Source organism: Pygocentrus nattereri, chromosome 8 (assembly GCF_015220715.1).
Source record: "Pygocentrus nattereri isolate fPygNat1 chromosome 8, fPygNat1.pri, whole genome shotgun sequence".
Lineage (NCBI taxonomy): Eukaryota > Metazoa > Chordata > Actinopteri > Characiformes > Serrasalmidae > Pygocentrus > Pygocentrus nattereri.
The window spans coordinates 8806295-8820513 of record NC_051218.1 but is presented as its reverse complement, the minus strand read 5'-3'; the positions used below and the strand labels follow the sequence as shown (position 1 = coordinate 8820513).

The 14219-nt window shown below is 38.7% G+C and overlaps 1 protein-coding gene across 1 annotated transcript in view; it reads right to left on the bottom strand.

The window, feature by feature from the left end:
* Positions 1 to 356: 356 nt before the first annotated feature.
* The window catches only part of kitlga (kit ligand a), a 29684-nt gene continuing 15821 nt past the window's right edge, over positions 357 to 14219 (bottom strand). Inside the window, exons 5-10 of the mRNA XM_017717701.2 lie at positions 8904 to 9111; positions 7223 to 7255; positions 6646 to 6746; positions 6231 to 6337; positions 5900 to 5953; positions 357 to 526 (exon numbers count right to left, since the gene is read on the bottom strand). Of these exons, the coding sequence (XP_017573190.1) occupies positions 5923 to 5953; positions 6231 to 6337; positions 6646 to 6746; positions 7223 to 7255; positions 8904 to 9111 (480 nt within the window). The 3' untranslated portion in view covers positions 357 to 526; positions 5900 to 5922. The remainder of the gene's footprint in view (positions 527 to 5899; positions 5954 to 6230; positions 6338 to 6645; positions 6747 to 7222; positions 7256 to 8903; positions 9112 to 14219) is intronic.

Genomic DNA, 14219 nt, shown 5'->3' with positions numbered 1-14219 from the left:
GGAGGTAGTCGTATCTGCTTCGCTCCCTCCAGCTTACTCAGGAAGTCTCGGCCAATTTTTTTTTTTCTTTTTTGTGCTGGAACGAAACTTCTAAGCTCAGACAAGATCATTTGTCGCAGTCCTGATTTCAGCGCCACTTCTCTAGGTGGATCCAAAAAAAAAAAAAAAAAAAAAAAAAAAGGCCAAAGGATCGCTGTGCACTGCAGTCGTCCGGTACAGTCTCTCCTTGCATGCATTGCGGTGGTCAGTAAACTTCCAGGAGGAAAAAGAAGCTTCACCCGCTGTAACACGCCTTGATCATCATTTTTCTCTCCCACCAAAAACCCAACCTTACCCCCCCCCACCCGCACCCACCCCCTTCCCCCTTGGAAAATGTCCAGTCACTGTTCTTAGAAAGAGCATCAGAACTCAGTGGGCAGTTCTTTTGTTCGAGGCCAGCACATATCCCTCGCAGCTGAGAGTATAGGAAAAGATGTGTGTGGTTTTTCAGTGGTCTCGCCTTGCTGTCTTCTGTCCACTGTACAATCTGGAAAACAAACGGCCAGTGTGAGAAACCAAGAGTGAAGAACAGATGCATACATTGCTGTTTGGAAACACTTGCAGCAAAAATAAATAATGTTCTTGTAAACTATGCCAACTTGAAATATTAGAAGCTGGAGACTAGAACGAATATATAATGATTAATATTATTATTATTACATGATGAAATAATATCAGGGGTGGCCCCACACCTCCAAAAGCTGTGGGGCAAAACATAATGTTTCCAAAAAAAAAAAAAAAAAGCATTTGGCTGAGTGACGAAATGGAATTAGGCCGCTACCTAAAATTGCCTTTCCTGTCATACTAATGACACGTCTTCATACACTGTGTGCACAATTATTACGTAAGTGAGTATTTTGACCAAATTATCATTTTTAGGCATATTTTCTAACTCCAAACTGGATAAACTTGAATGCTTAATGGATTTAAGCATAGCAGGTGATGTGTATCTGTGTAATGAGGGAGGGTGTGGCCTAAGGAGGTCAACACCCTATATCAAGGTGTACATAATTATTAGGCAGCTTTTTTCTTTAGGCAAAATGGGCCAAAAAAGAGATTGAACTGACTCTGAAAAGTTAAAAATGACCAAAAGTCTCTCAGAGGGATGCAGAACTCTCACAGAACTGATCACAGAACCATCAAACGTTTTGTTGCAAATAGTCAACAGGGTCGCAAGAAACGTGTTGAGAAAAAAAGACGCAAAATAACTGCCAAGGATTTGAGAAGAATCAAGCGTGAAGCTACCAGGAACCCATTATCTTCCAGTTTTGTCATATTCCAGAACTGCAACCTAGCTGGAGTATCAAGAAGTACAAGATGTTCAGCGCTCAGAGACAAGGCCAAGGTAAGGAAGGCTGAAACCCACCACCACTGAACAAGACACATAAGCTGAAGCGTCTAGACTGGTCCAAGAAGAATCTGAAGACAGATTTTTCAAAGGTTTTATGGACTGATTAAATGAGAGTGACTCTTGGCGGACCAGACGGATGGGCCCGTAGCTGGATCAGTAACAGGCACAGAGCTCCACTTCGAGTCAGACGCCAGCAAGGTGGAGGTGGGGTACTGGTATGGGCTGGTATTATTAAAGATGAGCTGGTTGGACCTTTTCGGGTTGAAGATGGGCTCAAAATCAACTCCCAAGCCCACTGCCAGTTTTTAGAAGACACTTTCTTTAAGCAGTGGTCCAGGAAGAATCTGCATCTTTCAAAAAGACCATGATTTTTCTGCAGGACATGCTCCATCACATGCATCCAATTACTCCTCTGCATGGCTCGCCAGTAAAGGCGTTAAAGATGAAAAACTTATGACATGGCCCCCTTCCTCATCTGACCTGAACCCAATTGAGAACTTATGGGCAGTTCTTAAACGGGAGATTTACAGTGAAGGAAAACAGGACACCTCTCTGAACAGGGTCTGGGAGGCTGTGGTCGGTGCTGCACAAAAAGTTGATCATCAACAGATCAAGAAACTGACAGACTCCATGAATGGAAGGCTTATCACTGTTATTGAAAAGAAGGGTGGCTATATTGGGCACTTGAACAGATGAAAATAAAAAAGTGAGATGGGATAATGTTTTTCATTTAGCTGCGTAATAATTCTGCACCATTATAGTTGCCCAATAATTGTGCACATATAGATATTCTCCTAAGAAAGCCAAAACTTCACTTTTACTTTCTTAAACATTCATGTTTGAGGTTTATTAACATTTTGGATTAACCGAGAGCACTGTAGCTGATCATTAATAAAAATAATCCTCAAAAATAAGACTTGCCTAATAATTGTGCACACAGTGTAAACCCATTCAGAGGTGGGTAGTAACCAGTTAGATTTACTCTCCTAAGTATTTTTGCAATTCATATTACTTTTACTTCTTACTTACTACATTACATTTAAGCTTTTCATATTTAGTTACTAATTCCATTGATGTTCAAATTCAGTATGTTTTGATGGCGGCAATATTTGTATTGCTTTATGATTGGTTACATCTCTGACTTTGGAGTTTTGTATTTTAGATCCAAAAAATCCTAAAAAGTGAAGAACAGAGCTGCACAATCTTCAGTTCCTATGTTGATAAATGCTGGATGTAGTAAGAAGTTCCACCGCAGCATTCAGTACTTAAGTCGATTTTTGACCTGCTTCTTTTGCATTTCTACTCAAGTTGTTTTGGGGAAGATACTTTGACTTTTACTTAATTATTTTATGCAAATATCTAGGCTTCTCTACCCGCCTCTGAACCTGATCATGAACTGATCAAGGTGTACATAATTATTAGGCAGCTTTTTTCTTTAGGCAAAATGGGCCAAAAAAGAGATTGAACTGACTCTGAAAAGTTAAAAATGACCAAAAGTCTCTCAGAGGGATGCAGAACTCTCACAGAACTGATCACAGAACCATCAAACGTTTTGTTGCAAATAGTCAACAGGGTCGCAAGAAAAGTGTTGAGAAAAAAAGACGCAAAATAACTGCCAAGGATTTGAGAAGAATCAAGCGTGAAGCTACCAGGAACCCATTATCTTCCAGTTTTGTCATATTCCAGAACTGCAACCTAGCTGGAGTATCAAGAAGTACAAGATGTTCAGCGCTCAGAGACAAGGCCAAGGTAAGGAAGGCTGAAACCCACCACCACTGAACAAGACACATAAGCTGAAGCGTCTAGACTGGTCCAAGAAGAATCTGAAGACAGATTTTTCAAAGGTTTTATGGACTGATTAAATGAGAGTGACTCTTGGCGGACCAGACGGATGGGCCCGTAGCTGGATCAGTAACAGGCACAGAGCTCCACTTCGAGTCAGACGCCAGCAAGGTGGAGGTGGGGTACTGGTATGGGCTGGTATTATTAAAGATGAGCTGGTTGGACCTTTTCGGGTTGAAGATGGGCTCAAAATCAACTCCCAAGCCCACTGCCAGTTTTTAGAAGACACTTTCTTTAAGCAGTGGTCCAGGAAGAATCTGCATCTTTCAAAAAGACCATGATTTTTCTGCAGGACATGCTCCATCACATGCATCCAATTACTCCTCTGCATGGCTCGCCAGTAAAGGCGTTAAAGATGAAAAACTTATGACATGGCCCCCTTCCTCATCTGACCTGAACCCAATTGAGAACTTATGGGCAGTTCTTAAACGGGAGATTTACAGTGAAGGAAAACAGGACACCTCTCTGAACAGGGTCTGGGAGGCTGTGGTCGGTGCTGCACAAAAAGTTGATCATCAACAGATCAAGAAACTGACAGACTCCATGAATGGAAGGCTTATCACTGTTATTGAAAAGAAGGGTGGCTATATTGGGCACTTGAACAGATGAAAATAAAAAAGTGAGATGGGATAATGTTTTTCATTTAGCTGCGTAATAATTCTGCACCATTATAGTTGCCCAATAATTGTGCACATATAGATATTCTCCTAAGAAAGCCAAAACTTCACTTTTACTTTCTTAAACATTCATGTTTGAGGTTTATTAACATTTTGGATTAACCGAGAGCACTGTAGCTGATCATTAATAAAAATAATCCTCAAAAATAAGACTTGCCTAATAATTGTGCACACAGTGTAAACCCATTCAGAGGTGGGTAGTAACCAGTTAGATTTACTCTCCTAAGTATTTTTGCAATTCATATTACTTTTACTTCTTACTTACTACATTACATTTAAGCTTTTCATATTTAGTTACTAATTCCATTGATGTTCAAATTCAGTATGTTTTGATGGCGGCAATATTTGTATTGCTTTATGATTGGTTACATCTCTGACTTTGGAGTTTTGTATTTTAGATCCAAAAAATCCTAAAAAGTGAAGAACAGAGCTGCACAATCTTCAGTTCCTATGTTGATAAATGCTGGATGTAGTAAGAAGTTCCACCGCAGCATTCAGTACTTAAGTCGATTTTTGACCTGCTTCTTTTGCATTTCTACTCAAGTTGTTTTGGGGAAGATACTTTGACTTTTACTTAATTATTTTATGCAAATATCTAGGCTTCTCTACCCGCCTCTGAACCTGATCATGAACCGTGTCAGTGTTTGTTCTGATGCTGCTTCAGTAGGTGCAGCCTCAGAGAGCAGTCTTTGCTAGCGAACATCTGAAGAACTTCAGGCTGTTTTCATACCCAGTTCATTTTCTAAAGACCCACCATAGTTTGTTTTTTGTGATATTTTATCTCTCTCCCTTGGTTCGGATGGTGGACTGTAAGTGGACCAAATTACACATGTGGGTGTTTGTTTATTGATCAGAAAATCACAGGGATGCAAGCGCTCTGTTACTCTCACAGCCACCACCATGAAAACAGAAAATAGAGACGCTTTGTGTAAACCAATTTAAATGTAACCGGCCAAAAATATGCTCCATGGTGCATAATTAGATGCATATTATTATTATTTGGTTTCCTGTCTCTCATTATTTACTGCAGCTCTTGTGTTGAATCCCCTTGTGAATCAGCGTGGTCCAGTTGTTTGGTGCGAATCTGAATTTGGCTGGAGTTGCATATCAAAACCAAACTAGAGAAAAAGTTTGACAGGTCTGAAAGCACCTCTCAGCTGAAACGTAGATTCTGATTGCCTCCTCCGCTGAGTTTTATTCTGTCTGTTCGTGCTGGTTAGCGTTTCATGTAGATTAGGGAGGTTTTTATGTGCATGTGCGTGCCTTGAACTCAGAAGGTAGCGGGGCATCGCCACAGTACTTTGAAAAGGGGTGGATTACATGTTCGTGGTTCTGACAGCCCTGAATAATATACTATCATTATCAACTTGTAGTAATTTCTTGGTAAGTTATCATTACATTATAGATTTATTCTCAGTGTTGAACAGGTTTCTTGGTCATCAGGGAATCATCTCCAGCTCTGTTCATCATTCTGGACACATTTTAAATTTCTTTGTTATTTACAGCTTCCTACTAAATATTTGAAATCTGTGTATTTGTAGAATTGTAGTCTTAATTAGCCATGCATGATTGGAGTCGTCCAAGATTAGAATTGGCCAGGTTTTGTTATATACAAGCAAGTGCCAATTGTCAATTTATTTTTCTTACTTTACATACAATCAGTATTGCATGATATATTGTATGATATAAATAAAGGTAAGTAACTCACACTGTATTTGAATGCTGCTGCTATATCTGTACCAAAATGTCATAGCATAATATGCACTCACTGTGATAAACAAACAATCTCCTCTTACTTCCAATGTAGCTGGTTATTTGACTCATGTTAGTTAAGCTAACGACTGATTTTTCACGGCCGTTTTCCATTTCTTGGCCGTACCCACTCGTGATCAGTGTATCATGCTCTACACATATCTGCAACAAACCGGTTTTATATAATGTAACAGCTGATAACAGCTTGCATTGATTATTATCTGAAGACATATCTCACCGGTAGTGATGAAGACAGATGATTTACACCTCACCGATCATGGTTAATCTGTTCCTGTGTATAGACAGACAGGAACATGGTGAGTTCAAGTAACACTGAGTAAAAGTTTTACTTTTACTGTCCATAATAAACCAGAGTTTTTCCTTCAACCTGAACCCTGAATCCAATTCCTGGTCCTGGATCTTAAATCACTGGTAGGTATGAAGCTAAGTGCCCAATCGGTTCCATGTATAGTTTAGATATTTACAAGACAGGAGATAGGAAACTGGATTCAAGGTCTGCATTTGAAGGTCTGCTGCAGGTAGTTCAACAGGTTCTTGGCTATCATTACTTTTCAGATACATCATTTAATGGTGGTGCGCTGGCCTCAGCTTCAATATACAGTGGAGGGCTTTCTGAACTTCTATCCACTGGGGGGGCATTTCTTCTGGATTTCACCTGCAAGATGAAAAAGAGAGTGAACTTACAACCTTTTACACTACTTTAATTAAGCATCAACTTTATAAGTTATCCATACAACTACTCAGTACATAACGTATTGGTTACATAGTAGTGGTTAGTAGAAGAGTCATTTTTAATAGTGAATAATCTAAAGGCTTATTTATTGGTAACTGCTATAATGTTTTTTATAATGTTATGGAAGTTATGTGCTTGCAATTTAAGGGTTTAAAAGCATTTCAATCTGGAGGATTTGAGTACAATGGGGAGAAGTCTCAGAATGCCAGCATTTGGGAAAAATCACACACCTTCCAGACAAGCAGGAATGCCAGAGCGATGAGAGGAATGAAGAGAAGAGAAAAGAGGCTCCTCTCCAGCACCTCTGGAAGAATCCTCTGATTTGTAACCCCTGCAAATAAAGCGGATATGCGTCAGTGTTTGGCTTGTTGGCTAAGCTAAAGGCTCTTGCCTGTCTCTCTGAATCTCAAAGTAGGAGCTTGATCGGGTGGGGCAGAGAAACGAGACGGCTAAGTTGACTCTCCCTTGAAAGTCCAGAGGGATTGACCTTGCAGACAGAGAGGTAACAGAGTAAATCTGCTGAGATGCTGCCAAGAAAGCTAAATGCCACACTGGCACTGACTGGCCTACAATTACTGAACTGAAGGTGAAGAGAATGGACAACTGAGTGAGATATCATTGTTTTTTTGTTTTTTATTATGTCCTGGATACATTGTGGCCAAATTCTCCAGAAACACAAACTTGTGGCTATGAGGTTTGGGAAGCTTTCCCACAGTGTTATCTTTTGTGGTCATGAGTTACAAGAACTTATGACCACAACAAGCTTTTTAATGTCCACTTCACTTTTAGATTAGTGTGATGGCTCACCTTCCTCTGTAGTGTCGTTAGCAGTTGAACTACCTGTAAATACAGAGACAGAGAGAAAGAAAAGAAAGGGTGGAACGTTAATACACATGAAAACGCCTCTTTGTGAGTCAGTAAAGAGTTCATCACGGCCTCCTTTTCTTTCTTTCCCACAAAAGATGTGTCGGCTCTCGGAGAGAAAGAGACCGCGCTTGGGAAGATCAGAAGATTGCGCTGTAATCAACACATTGACAATTGTGTGCTGGCTCTTTTCTTCTTTTCATGTCATCCACCAGGGAACATGGCGAGGTTTCCAAGCTCAGCTGAGCACAGTCATAATGGGGCTGACAAACACCATGCTGCAGCTGTTTCGCAGGTTTGTTTGAAAAGGTGCCATGCAGGACAGTTACTGACACACAAGCATGTCCACACACAAATGTAACTAAACATGCAATACCCAAACAAGTGAAAGTGACACTAAAAGAAGATGGTAAATATCTACATTTTTGGTCACGGTTTACTATACGATAGTTTATTCGACATTTGTTCATTCCATAAATACAACAAATACATGTCTGTTCTAGTTATCTTTAGTTATCTCAAATAACATCTTTTGCAACACAATCTTTTGTTGTTTCTTTATTAGTTTAATTATTTGTGAATGCCAGATGCCCCTTATATTGTGTGAATAGTTTATGATGAACGGAACAGTAGCAGTGCTGCAAAATTCCTTGGAAAAAAACCTTTTTATATTAACTTACATTAAAAATTCTCAACGTTTTTCAGTCACACTGTATTTGGAGTGGTCCTTTATAGATGATTAATAAACTCTTAATAGATTATCAGTAACACAACAACATATCAGTGAAGTAGCAGTAGTGAAGCATCTTAACACAATGAAGTAAATATCTTAAAGATGTTCTGTTGAGACATGGCTTACATTAAGTCGATGTGTTGTTCATATGTTACTTCCACTACACAAAACCTAATCCTTACCCTGCTGTCCTAATCCTAGCCTTAACCTCAACCCAAAACCTAATCCTAACCGTAACCTCCAACCAAAACCTAATCCTTACCCTGCGGTCCTAATCCTAGCCTTAACCTCAACCCAAAACCTAATCCTAACCGTAACCTCCAACCAAAACCTAATCCTTACCCTGCGGTCCTAATCCTAGCCTTAACCTCAACCCAAAACCTAATCCTAACCGTAACCTCCAACCAAAACCTAATCCTAACCCTCATATGTTTTTGACATGTTACTGAGATTCTGTTGAGTGTTTGTTTCATCTAAACAGGACCACTCAAAATAAAGTTTCACCCATTTTTCCTTCTCCTGTGAAATAACCATTCTGGTAATATAACAGTATTTTAGCAGTGATTTGGCAGTATAACAGTATTTTATATAATATTGTGCTAAATTATGCCACAAAACATTTCTCTAAGCATTTCGTCACTAATCAAATCAATGTTTTTTAACTACAAGAGCATAATTAGTCCTGTTTATAATCCACCGACTGGCCGCTTAAACAAGTGCATCTTCCTTTATTGTCTGTCCTTGTCCATTTTATCAGGTCCACTTAATATATGGGTGCACTTTAGACTTTACAGACTGTTGCCTGTCTCTTTCTCTGCATACGCGTTAACTTACATTTTTAAAAAAATGTCTTGCCATAATACTGTGTTATAAAATCAATACGCACTCTACCTTTCAAATGATGTTGTGTCGACACTGTTGTTGTTATCGTCGTTGTTATTGTTGTTTTCGGTGTCGTGGGACACGGCGGGGGTTCACAGTCTACATCTTCTCTTGAAGAATTGGCAGTATTGAAAAAATCTTCCACAAATTCAAAGTAGCGTCCTGTGAGCCACTTTTCCTCTCTGTAGTGGCAGTCAAATTCTTGCACAGCTTCCTCCTGAAGCAGAGAGGAAAACAAACCCAGATTTGTGCCAGGAAAACATGAAGGACAACATAAAGGATAAGGGGAAACATTGTGAAACAGCCATCACGCTATGAGCAGTAGCGCGTTTGCAGCACCGTATTGCTTTACTTACTGCCTGACCAGGTCATTGTAAAGGCCTCATGATCACCGTTCAAGCTCAGAAGTTAGGGTCAAAATAAGGGCACTTGTGTGTGTGAGTGTGGCAGATATATTTTTAAGCATTTGTGCATCCCTTGGTGATGAAGCGTGGCATGAAGCGGCATAATAACAAAAGGTGTGGAGTTTGAATGAATGCATTATTGGCTTGTGTGATTAGGTATGTTGTGGCAATTAATCAGCCCCTCTTATTCCCTTTAGTAGCCCAGTCTGTGAGGGCAGAGCATCGCAGTGAAATTATCTTAATGGCCATCACTGCAGAAAATTATATTAATACCATACTGTGAAAAAACAATCATCTTATGGATTCCATGTTAACATTTTGATATAACTCACAACACAAGTGTGTTCTGTCTTCTTGTGGGTGGGTGTTTACTTATATTTATATTGGCTAATTCCTATGATATTGACAAATCTGTATAATGGGAATAGATCTGGCAAGTCTGGTATTTTAAGTACTCTCCCAGGGCTAAGGCAGGGGTCAGCAATCCAAATGTTAAGAAGAGCCATGTTGTCTTTTTAACAAAAATCAACCACCTTGGAAACGACAACTTTTTATGTCCATTTGACCGAAGTAACATTTCAAACATCTTGGCTGTAAATATGTCTCAGTATGTGCTAATGTGTTAGTGTAGGCTAAACAAATAATATAAACGAAAACGCAGACTTACTGTGCTCTGCTTTAAGTTTTAGTTAAGTTTAGTTTTAAGTTATAGCTGCTTTTCTCACATCTCTGGCAGGAATCTTTTCCACAAAGTAGAATCATTTATTGTGAAATGTCAAAATTTCATGACAAACGGAACAAAAGAAATGGACCAAAATCACTTGGATAAAAGTCTTTTTCCTCTGACTTACATTAAAAGCAAAGTATGTTTTTTCTTCTCCTGTAAAGTTGCCATTTTGGAGATACAAAGTTTTGTTCTGATAGCAGAAAAATATGTATTTTTAAAACGAATTACAACAAACTATCAATAGTCCAACAAAAATAACAATAATAACAATAAAAAACATTTTGACCAAGCATTATAGGTCATTAACAGTGCGCTTTACTGTCAAGCAACATATAGCTTGTGGTCAAATATTATTCCATAAACAGTGCTGCGGTCTTACCTGGTGCATTTTGTCAGATAGTCTATTGATTCTATTTCACATATGATGTTGTGCACAGGGTCCTAAATTGTTCTAAAATAATAACATAGTAAATAAGGTCAAGATGTAATAATAATCATAATAATAATTTATAATAATAATAATTTAGTTTGAAGAGAGTGACATGGTCTATGTCCATAGAACTGTTTTAAATTTGAACATGTCTCTTTGCCTGAGGCTGAACGTCATAGTCCCTGTGACTCCACTCCACCCGTAACAGCACTGTTTTAGTGATCATGTCTGATCACTAAAACAGCTACTGGGTGCAAGCTTGCACGCTACCAAAACTGCACTTGCTCCGGCATGGAAACAGACCCCTAAAGCAGTAATTGCATTGCTGTGCATTGCTGTTTTGTCAGTCATCCGAATTCAGGCCACAGTAATGCTAATGTAGTACAGCCCGGCTGTGTTTAATGAGGTCTATTACACTTCACAGCCATCACGCTGCTTCTTGTAAAATCGTTTGGATGTGCAATTGCATAGTAAATACCCCCTCCTTCAAAGTTACCATGACAATCCCTCAAAACAGCACAATGAAGGCAGTATTTGAGTACGTCTACCACAAGTACTACACAAAGAGCGCTGTTCAAATATGCAGGAGGAAATCATTTATAGTTCTCGGTAGGTGGACGCATCAAACGAACACGTTGCCCAAAACAACCTCAGGTTTAAGCAATGAAGGCTAGAAAGGGCTGATTAATGTTACACAAATGAGGTCATGCAACACAGCCTCCGCACGCCTTCTTTTGTTGTCAGGCACATTAGCATTTTTGGGTGAAGCATTCTTTCATGATGTGCTTTTTAAAGGAAGAAATGTTCCTGGGGCTTGCACTGAGTTGGATGCCGGCCCAGACTCACAGATGATTCCAATATTGAAAAATAACATGTTGAAAACAGGATGGCGAGTGCTCATTTTTCTCGCACTGGAACCTCAATTATAGCTAAAGATAATTTGTGCATGTGATGTCTTGTTTTTGCCATTATTAAACAGATGATCTTCCACACCCTGTTAAATAAGCGCTGTTAACAGCTCCTGTTGACACCAAACAATTGCTCAACTTTCCTCTTCCCTCTGCTCCTGCATGGCTTTATCTCTGGGATCAAGATATTTGCCTAAACCAAGCCACCCAATAACGTTTGCCTTACTTTCCTTCAGCATTTTCAGCACTTTACATATCCTAGTGAAAAAAAAACAGCCCTGGTGCTGGTTTAGCTGGTTACTAAGCATGGTCATAGACCGGCATCCATCAGATCAGACACACTAGTCTATGCTGTTTTTTTCCAACAGGAAATAACAGATCAACAGCATAATAACGCACATCAAATTTGTATATTCATGTGTTATTCTACCGTTTGCCTTGCAAAACCTGTATTAATATAGCCAAAAACCCTCGTGGTTCATGTAAATGCCACCAAGTCAGTGTGGGCAGGACTGGGTGAAGTGAGCAACACTCAGGACATGAGAGACAATATATTTATGCTAACAGCTAAATGAGATGGGAAACAGAAACATTATGTACACTATTTCACAAGATAGGCACAGAGATAATGGCTCAGTGGAATCAAGGTGTTGTGTAAACAGTGTAAGAGCCACTTTCACTATCACCTGCATGTCAAGTGCCTTCAGACATCCTAGACACACCTATCCTCATTCACAAGCACACCTATACAGGCCATTCATTCCAGCTGCAGATAAACATATTTTCATCAAAGCAATGAATGCTTTTGGTAAATAGGTCATTGACATGTCCTACATGTCCTTTTCTTTTTTTTTTAAATAATAAACACATGACATATGTCACATTATTCAAAGATATCTCTTTTATGTGAAACAATTTTCAGTGCATCCATAAATTTTTTGCCTCTAAAAGTTGTCAAGTGGTGCAGGTGGTGTATATGCTGATTAAGTAAACTCTCAGAAAAGGTCATTTTGTTACGTAAAATTCTAAATAAAATAGTTTGGCATGACTTTAGGTTTGAAAACTTTAAAGCAAAAATTTGAATGCAAAAAAATGCAACTTTAATAGTACACAACTCACTTTAATCATTTGTCCACAAGTTCTTACTTGCTCAAATGTCAGGCAGCACACCCAAAAACAAATGACTGTTATTTTGACTTTTTTTAATGAAAGAGGAGCCAGCATATTGCATTAGAGCAAAAAAAACAAGTGACCTTAATGGTGCAATGCCAAGGTCAGTAGCCCTTTCGCAAATTTTGGAAAAAATATCATTTTTGAGTTGTAGTTAGAACGGTTCAGTCTACCATGTCAGGTATATGAGTCAAAGTATGACTCAAGCACAGAAGTTTCTATGGGATGCTTGTTTAACTTGAAATTAGTTTGAAAAGCCAGGTGGCACAAGTCAGTCAAATGGTGCAACCAGACCAGCACAGTTTTAATAACTGAAATAGGCAATTCTGAGTGTTGAAACCACTAACTATATTTGATAAATAAAATGTACTTGAATATAAATGCAAAAATATATATATAAATCGCTGTTGTCGGAACAAAACCTTGTATCTACATTTTTTGTCGGTTTTCGGATTTTGACATAATTTGAAAATGCATATTGGTTTTTATATTGTGTGTAAATTTTATGAAGGTTGGACTAAAAGAAATGGCCAAATTGACTTGGAAAAATGTCTGGTTCCATTGACTTACATTGAAAGTAAAGTATGCTTTATCCTTCTCCTGTAGGATACGAGGTTTTGTTCTGACAACAGCGATATACAGATATAAAATTAGACATCATGTTTCAATGAGATTCTTAAAGAAATTAATTTTAATGACACATATATGCGTACAAGGAACATGCATGGGTACTTCAGTACTCGCTAACCTCTTGAGGTGATGATATTTGAACTATGAAATCACTATTCTGCTCTTTGTTATGTTTCATAGAGAAAGATGGAGAAAAGAAGCACGCTAACAACTGAGGAAAAGGCAGATTTTATGTTTTAACTGCTAGCGCAATGCCAAGGTTGCGTTGTTAAGGATGTGACTGAGAAGGCAGTAAAACCGCAGGCCGCTGTGGTGTGGCCTTTCTGCTATTTAGGCTTGACAGGCTGACTAGGCTAAATACTCTAGATGATACTAGCGAGACCATATATTTCTCTAACAAACTAACATTGGTACACTGTCCACTGAGGAGAAAAGACACCATGCAAAGTCCTCATCAGCAGCTGAGATGTTATAAAATCATGCTCATTAGACACAAATTTCCCCAGCTGTTTTAAAGTAATACAACATGCTTCACTAATTTTGGCTGTTTTTCCACATTTCTTGCTTTCTTCTTCCCTGAAGTTAACCATATTTCCATTCATTAACTCTTATGCATACTCAAATATCAACATTAGCCAGAATGCGCTTCCCTGTCTACTCCTTGCTATGTGACTCCTTGCTAACATACAGTATATTGACTAAAGTTAACCAATGTTAACTGTTAACCAAATCATTAGAACATTCCAGAACACAACCAATCCTGAAACTTATTTTCACAAATAAACACAGGTGCAGTTAGCTTGTACTTTATCTTGTGCATCCGACCATGTGTCACAATACCAGATTTCCACAACACTCACTTCAGAGATACTTTATCTAGAGTGATGAACCTCTACCTTTATTGAAAAGACACTAACAAATTGTCAATTGTGTTCTACTGTGCTATATCTTACACTGTTTCTGACATTTCTGACATTGTCTGACATTCAGTGATCATGATTCACTGTCCTTAAACAGGTTAAAGGATATCCAGATTAGAATGTTATTCAAATCAAA